Here is a 13,765-nt window from a genome sequence, read left to right as displayed (position 1 = left end):
TTGAAAATCGTAAGAATATCTACGTCAATATTTCCTGTGCATTTTAGAAATATTTTCGCCAATAAGTATAGTCGCACAATCGAATAAAAAACAGTATCAACCAGTATCACCCAGTACTGCCTAGTGGGAAGGCTTTTACAGCTTTTACTAAGACAGCAAAATTGACTGTTCATGTATCTGAACTAAAGGAAAGAATTGGACCTGAATGGCCTCACGAAGACAGGCCATCTCAAATCTTGTAGGAGTGTGGTCGATTCATCTTGGCAATTATATAAATGAAGACTCATTTAACCGACCCGCACCCCCTCAAAATTTGGCGCGACCCGAGTAAGGATCGAAGAACTCAAATTTCACGCATATGTACAAGAAAAGATGTGCCTTCCAGCTACAAGCGACCGCCTAAAAACTGTCATGTTTGGAACTTGCAAGAAGCCAGCTTTAGAAGAAAATAATCTCATCGAAAGATACGTGAAGAGACGCTCCATAGCGTCAGCAAAGCATTTGCTTGGAATTCGAAACACGAAATACAAACAAGCGTTGCCGATAAAGACATCACCACCGATTGGAATCATGGAAAACGAAACGGAATTATGGATTTCACAATAACTATTTCTGCCTAGTTTATTAGGTGAAAAATCTATTATACATTTAAAAACAAAAAAACAAAATTATATATATAATAAGTAAAAATATCGACTGAAAGGTCTGTAAATTGTTTTAATGCGACTTTTTATTAAACCATTATGTATCGCATTTCGCAAATTATGTATAGTCTATATCTATTAAGTCTAAATTAAAACGTCGATCGCACGATATTTTGATAAATGTTAAAAGAGCTTAATTTTGTGCTTGGAGCTCAATAGTTTGAAATCCACGCGTTAAACTTGTGAATCACGATTTAATTTTGTTGTGCACGAAATAATTTTGTGTTAAATTTCCGAATTCTTTTAAACATTTGGTACGTTTTTTGGTTTTAGTTTAGGGAACTCTCGTCATACGCAGCCGCGTTTAGTTAGGTAGTTAAAAAACAAACACGAGTCTAAATACCTCGAAGAAAAGCATAGTGATTTCTCCACACGCGAAATATATGCTTCAAAATCGTGTAAGTCTATAAACACGAATTAGGGATAAGCCCATTACCTGCCTTTGTTAAAATTAATAGTGAAAAAGCAGCAATTTCAAAGCGTATTTTCTTGTGATGCGTCGTTATTTTAAAACTTACATTGAACGAATTGTGCAAACTAAAAAATGCAAATTTTTAAGGAAATGTTGCTCAATGTTAAAAATCAATAGAATTTAATTTTGTATTGAATCGCAAAAGATGTAACGTGAGTAATTACAAATTGCAGTAATTAATTGTCTCAAACTTTAAAAATCATCTAAAGCGCCTATATGTATAAATATAAATATGTGTGTCTATAACCAAAATATAAATAACTTGAATACTGAGTGTTGCTATAGATAATTTCGAACACACATCTGCCGGAAAAATATTTTAAAATTTCAGAAAACAAACACAACAAGCGTTGGACAAAGCGATAGATCGAAATGCAGCGCACAATGAACGGCTTTCCGGTGACGTCAGAATTACAACGCACCAAACAGGGAGTTTCCCCTGCTGCCGCACAGATTTCCTGAAAAGCAAAAAGCCACAGCAAACTGCTCTGGCGTGTCGATGAAACACATTTCAAGCAACCAGCGAACGCTGACATCAAAATCCTCGTTGCCAGTTCAGGCACAAACGAAAATTTTCTCGAGGAATCAGGAATCGAACCAAAAACAATTGCGCAAATGCGTTAAATGATCGGACAATTTCGCGTCCAATGCTCCATAAGCATTTCACAACAGCTGAAACACAACACACGAAAACCATTGGAAAATAATGTCATTCCTATATATTCGAAATGACTGCAAAACCTTTGCAAAGGGAGTATTTGTCGCAACACGTCAGCACATCAAATTAATTCTTTGTTTTATCGCCTTAATATTGCGTCATGAAAGTTTTTGTTTAAATTCGATTGCCGATATCTCTTGCTAGAGTTTGCAACGAATGCCTTGTTACACCAATTTTTATGCGTCAGAGCTGTATGTGATGTGACGTATATCCGTTTAATGTGAGCGCTTTGTTTTGAAATTCGCCTTATTGTCAACAATTCGGTATTTTTTAGAATCGAACGCCAGTTACGTCGCAATGTAGATCGAAGCGCTTTTGTTCAAGCCATATTGGGACAAAAATATTATTTCCGTCTATAAGAGTCGAGAGAAAAAGGTTTAGACCACGCCTTGTTGTCACGTGATTTATTATTGAAAATCGTAAGAATATCTACGTCAATATTTCCTGTGCATTTTAGAAATATTTTCGCCAATAAGTATAGTCGCACAATCGAATAAAAAACAGTATCAACCAGTATTACCCAGTACTGCCTAGTGGGAAGGCTTTTACAGCTTTTACTAAGACAGCAAAATTGACTGTTCATGTATCTGAACTAAAGGAAAGAATTGGACCTGAATGGCCTCACGAAGACAGGCCATCTCAAATCTTGTAGGAGTGTGGTCGATTCATCTTGGCAATTATATAAATGAAGACTCATTAAACCGACCCACCCTCTACAGCCTACGTGCAGAAGGGGTAATACTAATTTACGGAATGATGAATGGTCGGAATGGTCGGAACGCTCACTAATTTAAGTGTTACCCCGCTAAAACAATTATTAAACCAACGCACAATATTTGAGTTAGGGTGGGGGTTAGCGTTTGGGTGAAGGTGGGTCAAGTGTTATTATATTTAATAATAATACTGTGAGCGTTCCGACCATTCCGACCATTCATCATTCCGTAAATTAGTGTTACCCTGCAGAAGTGCAGGAGCGCGAAAAATAGTACAAACCATGTTATCGTCATTGCCTGTTGCTTTATTTGCTCTTACCAGCGGAAAAAACTTTAAATTTATTCTAGCAATTAAATGCACCTTGCATGCGCCTTTTTTAAATTAAAATATATAAGGGTCCTGACTTTAATACTAAAAGGCCTTGTAAGATTGCAGAAGCTATGCTACAAAACGTAAATGAACTTAATTAAATGTTTGGAGCTAATATAAAATAATTTAAAACGTGTCATAATGACGTAATTTTAGGTATAATTTTTTCGTCGGAAATCCCGGGATTCCCGGGAAGTTTCATTTTTCAATCCCGTTTCCCGGGAGTGAAAAAATCCGGGAAAAAGAGGAACCCTAGACACTCCTTAAAAAATACCCTAACTTGAAACAGCGTAACTAAGCGTAACCTAGACGCGAAAATTACCGTACTAAATATATTCAGTTTACCACATATCAATAAATATTGCTGTTCATTTATGTAAAATTTACTCATCACCCAGAAAAATAGAATTTTATATGTATAGTGCAAGTGTTCCTATTAAAACTACATGTTAATATATTTATACGCTATATTTAGGTTTATAAACCCATTATTCATATATTTATGTTAACGCAATAAGTTTGCTGGTATACGTTTTCCAGGTATACAAATACATTTATTTTCTTATAGTGGAAAAACAGGCCTTCGATTTTAGGTCAACGCGGTGGAGAGTGTTGCAACATGGCGGACATCAGCCGAATTGCTTCACCCATGAGCCTCTGTGAGGAGGACTTGTTCGACACGACTAAACGTGTAGAACGAAAGAAAAAAGAACTTCGCGAGCTGCAGAAGTTACGACCAGCTCGTATCCTTTTACAATTGACGTAAAAATATTTTTTTGAGTTTATGATAACTTGTGAAAGACTTAACAACTAAAGTAATCTGAAGAAGTTTCATTTTGAATATTGATAATACTAAGTTTTTGTTAATTGTGTACCGCATTATTCACAACTGTGTTGTATATAAGTAAGTACTCAATATTCTGTTATTTGTTATTCCTCTTTAAGTTACTATTTGTTCAGCTTTTCTTATTGGATCCATTCAAAAAGTTAGTGACCGTATCAGTGAGTTGGACAGCGAGCTATCGTTGTTTGATTGTAAGATTGCTGCCGAGAGTCAAAACTCGTCACACAAGGATGTTTATGATGGCAAAACTGGGATATTTCACCAAAAATCTAGAAGATCTACAAGATCTGCTAAGGGTTAGAAATGAATGGTGTTTGTTTTGGTTTTCAAATAGTTCCTGATTTCATTCTAGTGGTCTTCTTTAAAAAATCTTGGACAGGTTAGACTGAAAAATTCCTTAGTAACTTTATCTAGTGTAATATACAGCCATCTTAGGGATAACACAACAGCATGATGGCTGTTGTAGGTTTAATCGAATTTGGGCAAACAAATATCAGCATAACAATCATTGTTACACTGAAAAGCCATTGCAGACTCACCGAATCTGTCGATCAATGATGCAAGCAGAGCAGACTAGAAAAACAACTAGCCTGCAGTGAGGTTCGAACTCATGACTTCCGGTCAAGCCGGGACCGTCGCTCTACCAGCTGAGGTATGCAGGCTCAAAGGGAAAGAGTCGAGAAACAACCATACGCCAATGCTTGCTCAATCTGTTAGTACAAGCAACTTCATAATGAAGGGCATCGCCAGTATCATATCATAATACAATGCAACATATGTACACACATATATGTGTGCTTACAACTGAGATCTAGCCCTTCTGAAGCTGCTTTTTGACCATGATAACGGCTTACGTATTATTAGTACACCGAAAAGCCTTCGCAGACTCACCGAATCTGTCGATCAATGATGCAAGCAGAGCAGACTAGAAAAACAATTAGCCTGCAGTGAGGTTTGAACTCACGACCTCCGATCAAGCCGGAAACGGTCCCCCAAATTTCTCCAGCGGTTTCCCAAATTTTGGACTTGCAACTTTTTGGTATTTAAATGAAACACTTGCAGTCTCTTAAAACTACTTAGCGGTCACCCAAACAAACCTTATAAAAACCCTGGCCGGGACAATCATTGTTATGTTTTTTGTGCCAAGAATCTATGCAATCATTTTATCATCATGGTCAATCATATATATATATATATATGTATGTATATATGTATGTATATATATATATATATTAAGAGAAAGAGAGAGAATATCACCTAAAGCTCTGTAAAACCATTCCTTTTTTATAATAAATTGTATAATAGGCTGTATATGTTCCGTTTGTTTCTTACTTTTAGATCGGGAAGAACGAGAATCACGAAAGTTTGCTGGTGTTTTTTCTCAAGAGTCAGGTTTATAAACATTGTGTTTGCTTTTAAATTGTGCTTTCATTTATTGTTTGGAAATTTAATGATCAATTTTTTTACAGTCCATGTGCCAGATGGAAAAAATTCATCAAGAAAGGCTGTTCCTCAGGTAAATTATCCACAAAATGTGCATATAGTATCACCTGCGCACAATTTTGTTTATTTCTAACAGTCCGATGCCCCAAGACTGGTTGAATTGCAGCAATATCCTGGTTACCACAGCAAAATACACACTCCACTACCACACTCACTAGCTGCAACAGTTGTGCTCGACCATGTGATTGCCGCCCAAGATGATTTGTCAAGGAAGGTATTATTGTAGAATTTTTTGGTGGTTTTGTGACCTGGCATTTTGCTATATTCATTTTTATCAATTTTTGTACACACTTTTTTCATCTAAATATTCTATCTATACCTTTGACTTCGTAGGTATAATGTGGGTAGTTTACATGAGTTTGTTTTCATTGGGGGTTATCTTTCAGTGGACTGCAAAAAACGTGTTAAATTACTTGTTTATTCCCCTCACACATTTTTAGACCATCAGCCCGTAACTCAAAACCATCAAATAGAATAATTTTACAAAAGCGTTTGAATAAGGATTTTCTTGCACTTCTGAACGATAAGTTTGATTATTCAGCCGCAATTCCGCGACGAGGTCCGACGTATGCTTTACTCGCGAACGCAGCGCTCCATTCTTCAGGACGCCTTCTGGTGGTTCTTCCTCAACAAGTACCATGTAAGAAAATCTACATAGATAAAATGTTCTTCCATTGTAGTTGTGTTGTGTCGCGCTAACCGCCTTGTCTTTTGTCGCGCAGCCGTCATCCGGATGCCAAAGCAAGCTGTTCAAGCGCATCGCGCAAAACTACGTCGCCTTTTTCCTTTCTGCGAAAGATCCGCAGTTCTGCAACACCTTTTTTATGGTAGGTTAGTCGTTGAACACTGGTTATATTGCTTGACGGCAAAATGTTGTTTGACTGGTCCACCGATGCTGAATTGTTAAACGAATCGATTTTTTTTGTCAGGTAATTTCACTTTCACCAACAGAACACCGCATATAAACTAGCATGTAACGTGAAAAATGCTCCACGTCGATCTACAAAAAAAGATAGTCTGTTTTATATATTTTTGTCAATTATTTTTTTGGCTGGTATATTTTTATATATTGTTTTTTGACTAATATGTTTTGGTATTTTGTGACTGTGCACTGTCATTCTATATCTCTTTATCATCGCCATATGTTATTCAACAGGTGCTACAATGACTTTAATTGCCATCAAGGTAGTTATTTCAAATGCTTTATTTTAGTAATCTGAAAAAATATGTTCAGACTTCTTTATCTCGACAAATGACTTGACTATAATGAGCTTACCTCATCTATAGTTTACTTTTTTGCCTAGACCTTGGCAATTAAAGTAACGAACTTTGCTAATTAACTGAACTTTGCAACTTAACTTTCTATTATTTAAAATACTTCAATTGTTTCGGGTTATTTTGCGAAGGACTCGAATCAGTTTGTAATGATTTTCGTAGTCTCTGTCATCCTTCATAAGGGTTTGTATGACTGCGTGTAAGTTTAACCTTAAACCGAAATTTAGGCATACGCTGACATTCTGGCGCAGTCAATCTACTCGGCCTTTTGCCTCGCGTTCCCACAGTCTTGGCGCCAATTTGACGATCCCGCCTTCAAGGAAATGCTGCTCTCAACGACTACCGAGTGGATTGCCGGCATACGGCCCCGGCCTGGTCTTTACGAAAAGTGGAATCAGCCCGCTCTCGAGCCGGCAAAGATGCGAAAGGAAGTGACTAACAAAAAAGGTGGGTTTCGGATTTGAAAATAACGTTATTTGCTTCACCCCGGTTTACCTGTTTCATAAGATCTCGCTTTAGTGTGACTTTTAAACGAAGTAGATTTTTTTGCGCTTTGCTCAAATATCCGGAATAGCTTTACTAAAAACTCTTTTGTTGTCAACTCAGTGTTTCTCAGCCTTTTGTGGCTAGCGGCACCATGCGGCACCCCTACAAGATTTTTTCGTTGGTAATTCACTAGAAGATCACAATAAACGGAACTGGAACAACACACATCAACTGTACACACCGTAGGAAGCTTTAATTGGATTTATTCCATTCTAATCGTATACAAAATTTGTAAGAGTTGACCACAATACAGATTCTTAAAAATTCTCAAATATCTCCCGACACCCTTAAGCATTAGAAATGGCACCAAGGGTGCCGCGGCACCCCGTTTGAGAATCACTGTGTTAACTGAACCTTAACAACAAAGAGTTGTTAACTGATTGCTTATTTAAAATCAATGTCATTAAACTTGAACAGTATAGTAAAACATTGAGCTGACTTGTCGGAAATAGGCAATCGCGATTACTTGGGCAACCAATGTCACAATTCAAACATCCCTTCAACCCAATTACTACTACTTCCCCCACCATTACAACCACAACCCATCATTGATTTAACAATACCATCTTAACCGCCGTTAGTTGAACTTACGGGAACACAATTATAGCCCTATTTCTATTTAGGTGGGAAACACTTCTAAGATGTATTTTTTATCAAGTTGTTATTTCAGGATACATAAAGCATAGATAGATATTGAGAAAACAACTAAAAAAAACAAGATAGGAAACAAGAAAATAACATCTTCTATGGCGATTGAAACATTTCTGATATCCATGCTAAAACGTGCTGACTGCCAGGTTTCATATTATAAAACTCCTTCCAACTTCAGCGTCACCTAAAACGGCCGTTATCGTCGGTAAAAGTTTGTTGTCAGATGATCGGCATTTGTCCTTACGAATGTCACTACAGAGGTTTGTTAGCACTAAAAGTATACTTTATGCCAAGTCAGTACAAATGTCTCTGCTGTTTATGGACTTAGCACGCTACGACATGTCGCCCGAGCAAATTATAATATTATTTGTCCCATATAACAGCACAACAAACCTTTTTTTATTTATTCCTTGATAAAGCGCATTGTATTGTGATTACTGGCGCCACCTAGCTTACTACATCAGCTTTGTTGTACGAACAACCTTTGTCCTATTTTTGTTGTAATAGAAAAGAAGGCTGTGATGTCTATTGGCAAGATCAGTCCAATTACGTCATCTGCATCCACCAAGCACTCTACCGCCCACTCGAGAGCGGGCTCTAACAGGGGGATTCTTAAGTAAGCGATTTAAACGTTGCACAGTAAAAGAAAAATTAATGAAAAAGATTGATATTAGAAAAAAGTGGCCACTTATTTTATCGCGTTCTCTACAAACTGGCTCCAAGTGGAGTTATACCTGATTGAGTAGAATCCTGCTTAGTTTTTCCTAGGGAAACTTAGGATTTTTTGGCACCGTAACTAAAATTTAAAATAACTAAACATTTACCCTATACTATTATGCATATCTATTCTTACCTATACTTACTTATACTACTACCACAAACAAAAGGTTAAAACTCAGATCACTACTGACTTGCTCAGAAATACCCGGCCCCTTCTTGACCAATCGGATGAATCGAGCTACAACCGTTACCTACTTTATCTTAATTTCTCTTAATTTAAGTTTAAAAAAATATATAATAAAAAAATATATAATAAAATAATAAAATGCCTTCCCTGCTTGCATCATAGATCAACAAATTTGGTGAGTCTGCAATGGCTTTCGGTGTACTAAAATGAATGAAAAAAGAATAAATAAAAAAGTTACAAATAATAGCCCAGTACCAAAGTGTTTTGTTGCCACTTTTTAGGACGAGGATATGCGTTACCGTAAACCTTTAGGAGTTGAGACGCGTAGTTAATATGTATAAACTCTGCATGATTAAATCTTCCAAAACAATGGGCAATAGTTGTTAATAATGTTGAAGATATCTCAACAATGATTCGCGCCCGGCCAACAGAATCGTGTGACGGAGTTCGCCTTTTTCTTAGAATCGGTCAGTTAAACATTTTGGTGTGGTCACCGTAGTAAATATAATAGCCCTTATTGGTAACGACCCTCGTTTTGCTTTGTTTGTTTTGTGTTGTTTTTGTACGATCAGCTAGTTGTGACTTTTTAGATAAGGGTCGTGCATGGACCGTGAGATGGAATTCTTCATCTAGGTGTAACTTGACATATCACTTTAAAGGGGCATTGGTACAAGATCTGAAGCACAATCCGCCGTTTCATCACAAAAAACTAAATCTAACGAAACTACGGACAAAGGCACTCTTTCTCCAATAACAGAGGTAATGCCAGAGGTGAATCAATCATTTTGGTTTAGGGAGAAGGCTTGCACTTTTTATGTCAAAACATATATCTTAATCAAATAAGTATAGACTTAACAATAAACTGTGTTTCTGTCGAACTCGTAGGCAATTTGGTATTATCGATTCTAACTGTAAACTCTCAAGGAGAAGGCTGAAACGATAACATTAGACAGATAAAAAACATTCGATTTTATTATGTTAAGCTTCTAACATGTGGAAATATTAAGAAATATACAATAGTCACAAAATAATATGCAGAAGCTTCGCACGAAGATCAAAACAATAGAATAAACTGGATTAAATTGGCATTTTTTAAAGTTTTTGAGTCCACAAATGCACTAGTTTTTGGTCGCAGGAATTATGTAATTCAAAGAATTCCGAACTTTTAGCGTTTATCTTATTTAGCTTTGGAAAAAATGTAAATATATAGAACCTATCTACTCTCGAGATTAGGTTCATATTTAAAAAAACGGAAAACGTTTCAGCGAAGCGCGAAAAGTGCATTTTGTAGAATTAAGTACATTGTCATTTGGCTTTTATGATTCCATCAAAACCAATTAAAACATTTTACAAACCACATATTTGTTTTTTGCATTTACTTAGTTGGGAGGCAAACACACATTGTTAGGGGATTAGACGATTATTTAGCGTCTTATTCCAGTGTAGTTTAGGTCTCAAAAATGTTGGGGTCTCCACTTCGCCCAAAAATATTACTATATACTGTCACCTTTGACATGCGCATATCTTTGAGTCCTTTATAGTTTTACACATATCAACTAAACGGTTTTTGTTTGACTTTTGTTTTCTTGTAATTTTCCTGTTACTTTTGTTTCCTCTGAGCAACGTTAAACGTACCATTTATATCTAATATCGGTTTCAAGGTGCCGCGAGGTATCGACGATGATTCAAACAATACAAAGTTACGTTCGGCCTATAAAAAGGTAAGATAATTTCGTATTGGAATGTATTATGGCAACGGAGAAACCCATACACGTTGAATTCTGATACATTTCATAAACAATCTTAGCCAATCCAATAAAATGCGTATAAAGTTTTCGGTCTTAAAGCCGTCCCGACCGATGTTTTGACATTTTCCTGGGGTAATATTTTTGTCAGGGTATAATCACAACTAAATTCCTGTGTGCTAAAAAGCGTATTGTACCATTGGTAACGCTCTAAATACGTTGCCGGCGGTCAGGTAAATAATTAAGAATAACACTTGTTTGAATGCGACCCCACAGTCGTGCGCAGTCGGTAGGGCGGCCGAGTTCCAGCGCTGCTCCTTTAACATCTACGGCCGTTCGCCCTTGCTAAGCGAGGTGTTGCAGCAAAAAGGCCTTGACCGGCGGACCGGCTGTGACCACCTCATTCGCAGAACACAGGTAGGGGTTTCACTTAATAGGCGCGTGACTATAGCGGAATAATCAATGGAACGATTTGGATTTTTCGAATTTAGGTAGAGTCGTTCCCGTCTAAAGATGCGCTGACGTATCAGCAGTTCCTTACTTCGAGCAGCAAATCGATCCAGGAGACAACACGTGCTTTTAACAAGTATAAGCGAATCTGGTTTTTGTCATTGTTTTACGAGTTTTTAAACGATAACGTGTGTTGCAAAACGACCAAAACATCCTTTACAATTAAAAATAAGAAAATAGTCTAGTCTCGTTTAAAAACTGCGCCACCTGGACGGTTTTGTTGGGTAAAATGGATATTTCATACATTGCTGGCCGACCAGCCGTCTTCTATTTTTTTTAATTATGCAAAATATCTGCATGCAACTTTTGTTTGAAGGGTACACGTCAAAGGCCAGAAATCCTGCAACGATTTTACCAACAAGATGACAGAAGAAAATCGCCTTTACAATATGTAAGTGCTTTTATCAATTCACTTTCTAGCCTTATCGTTTAATTTTGAAAACTAACAATATTTTTGGTAGGGGCACTTGTGAGTTAGATTATAATATATCGTTCAAATTTCAAAATCGTTTTGTTACTCCAGTAAACTTTCGTCGTTGGTATTAGTTTAAACATTCTTACCGTATTACATTACTTATTGCATCACCAGCACAATAATAAAGCTAAACATCAGATTATAGACTTTTTATTGCTTTTATTCACTTATTCCTTTGATATAATTTAAATTGCAGAAAGGCCAACAAGATTTTAGCCAAACCTCGCCAGGTTCGCTATCTCAGCAACTTGCTACTAATGGAAATGAAGGTAACGTTTAATTATGTAGATTTCAGGGCTGCGAAGTCAGACTTGGGACTCAAGACTTGACGTAGTTGGTCTATTTTACTGGAGTCGGTCTCGGGACTCAAGTAAAACTATACATATGACTGTCCGGCTCCGCAGCCCTGAATACCCATGCCAGTATTAATATTTAACGCAAGTTAGGTGATAATTATAAGTATATAACAAGAAAAACATGCTTATTATTTTGTAACGTTAAAATCACCAATGAATCCCAATGAAAACCGTGGATCAGCCAGCAGATCAAATATCCGCTAAGATTCACCTATTAAAGAGTTTTTATGCTTCGCATTAAATGTAACGGGTCACGAAAAAATGTGTTTCGAGAGCATGGGAGATCCTTTTACAATACATGCTCAATGCTCATACACATCATCATTGTGATCATCATCGAGTCTAAACACATTATTTTTTAAAACCCCTATTATTGAAATCGAAAACTTTAGAAGATTGCATATGCCCCACCTATTTAAGTTAGTAAATTTCTAGAGAACTTGGCTTGGAAAATTTCCCGGCAAATATTTTAACGCCCTTCACCCTAATATTTTTCCAACAGCGCGACTCCGACGAGATGAATATGGTCGGGGCAGTCGCCGCTGTACAGTCTGCAATAGCGGCCGAAAGCACACGTTGAACCTCAATCCGACCAGTCTGCTTTGTGTGTATGCGCGCCTACCAATAGTTTACCTGGACTAGGATTTGTAGGTGTTACCTGTTTGTCTCTCTTACGTATAAAAATAGTTTACCTAAAGATTTTTAGAGATTCGTGTGCTGCGTTACCTACATTTAATGATATGCCAGCGACCTTAATTTATTTCCTAAATGTTTACTGAGGACTTGATTGCGATGGGCCCTACATTTTTTCACGGTTTACCTCTCTCTGAGTTTTTTGTTTGAAAAACTGATTAATAGATCGCTTGTTTTTTAATTTATTATTTGTGTGGTGTTTTTTGTTTTGTGACAGCCGCCTCAATGCTTTCATCCAGACTCTTCCAGTTAATGTTGTATACACACTGGTTTACACCCAATATATAGCGAATAAGGCGACGATCCCTTTTATAGTATAAACCTACATATACTTCAGATTATGAGTACTATTTCAATAAAAATATTAAAGCCATAATATTTAATAAAATATTTTTGGTCGAATATTATGGCTTTGATATTTTAATTGAAATTACTAAAAAAAACGTGTATTGTGTTCCAAATTAGCACTATTGTTGTAATAGTTAATGTGACGCCAAGCATAAAATAAAGCTGTAATCTTAATTTGTTTTACTCTAACTTGTTTACAACAAGTTAAAATTTAAAATACTTACCGTTAGACGGCGCTGTTCTCGCGCTTTTGTGTCGTGCCCCACCCTAATCGCCTAATAACTTGCTCGTTAAAGCCGGCTGTTGTTTACCTAAGGGCATATAAGTGGCATCGCAACAAGTACGAATAAAAAAATCAATGGCAATGGACATCAAAGTAATTATGAGGGCCGACATTGGTCAGTACCAGGTGAAAACTGAGAAATGAAAGCAAACTAGGTATACATAAGAGAAAATCGTGCTGGTAGGTTGAGGCGTGATCGAAACCAGTAGGCTACATTGTTATTGTGTTGAGGAAGTAGCTACAGGTTTACCCAACATTTTCCGAAATTAAAGGACTGTCGTGAAAAGCTATCTTGAGAACTTTGCTTTTTGTAGCATTAGTGTCGCTTACTGCGAAAACAGTATATTTTTGCGTTTTCATAACATGGCAGTTATTTCTTGTGAGTTTAACGTTCGCCGCGTAATAGAGTTTCATGTGACTGTATCAGTACAAGCACGCCAACAGCGTTTCATACGCAGAAAAAAATAATCCACCGCCGATACATCTCGTTGCCGAAAAGAAAAGTTATCTATCTGACTCGGCAGGAAAGTAAAGCGGTGTATGTGATGGCAAGAAAGGCACTGACTCGAACTCTCAAGTTACACCTATCGCGGTGGCAAATCGAGTCCTCTGTTGCGGTCCAGACCACCCTCTACCGCAGCGACACGCAACG

The 13,765-nt window shown here is 37.0% G+C and overlaps 1 protein-coding gene across 2 annotated transcripts; it reads left to right on the top strand.

The window, feature by feature from the left end:
* The first annotated feature begins 3,584 nt into the window (after positions 1–3,584).
* Positions 3,585–13,199, top strand: LOC146160971 (protein FAM227A-like). Of its 2 annotated transcripts, none has more exons than XM_083384411.1 (16): positions 3,585–3,720; positions 3,938–4,117; positions 5,160–5,213; positions 5,291–5,337; positions 5,401–5,538; positions 5,866–5,964; positions 6,047–6,151; positions 6,827–7,046; positions 8,304–8,412; positions 9,363–9,462; positions 10,365–10,424; positions 10,725–10,865; positions 10,940–11,034; positions 11,275–11,349; positions 11,630–11,702; positions 12,292–13,199. In XM_083384411.1, exons 1-16 carry the CDS (start codon positions 3,597–3,599, stop codon positions 12,367–12,369), a joined length of 1,698 nt encoding a protein of 565 aa, XP_083240537.1. In that variant the 5' UTR covers positions 3,585–3,596; the 3' UTR covers positions 12,370–13,199. The 2 variants fall into 2 exon arrangements, with proteins under 2 accessions (XP_083240537.1, XP_083240536.1); XM_083384410.1 differs by having other exon boundaries at positions 9,363–9,474.
* The last annotated feature ends 566 nt before the right edge of the window (positions 13,200–13,765 follow it).

This window comes from Ascidiella aspersa, chromosome 3 (assembly GCF_963924565.1).
Source record: "Ascidiella aspersa chromosome 3, kaAscAspe10.2, whole genome shotgun sequence".
NCBI lineage: Eukaryota > Metazoa > Chordata > Ascidiacea > Phlebobranchia > Ascidiidae > Ascidiella > Ascidiella aspersa.
Note: the sequence above shows the minus strand (reverse complement) of the source record. Positions and strands in the feature narration are given on the sequence as shown.

Bases quoted from the DNA above. Each gene is read 5' to 3' on its own strand.
- LOC146160971 (XM_083384410.1), top strand. From the start codon at position 3,597: ATGGCGGACATCAGCCGAATTGCTTCACCCATGAGCCTCTGTGAGGAG. The intron at 9,475-10,364 runs GTGAATCAATCA...ATCGGTTTCAAG, and splicing joins TAACAGAGGTAATGCCAGAG to GTGCCGCGAGGTATCGACGA. The intron at 10,425-10,724 runs GTAAGATAATTT...GCGACCCCACAG, and splicing joins TACGTTCGGCCTATAAAAAG to TCGTGCGCAGTCGGTAGGGC.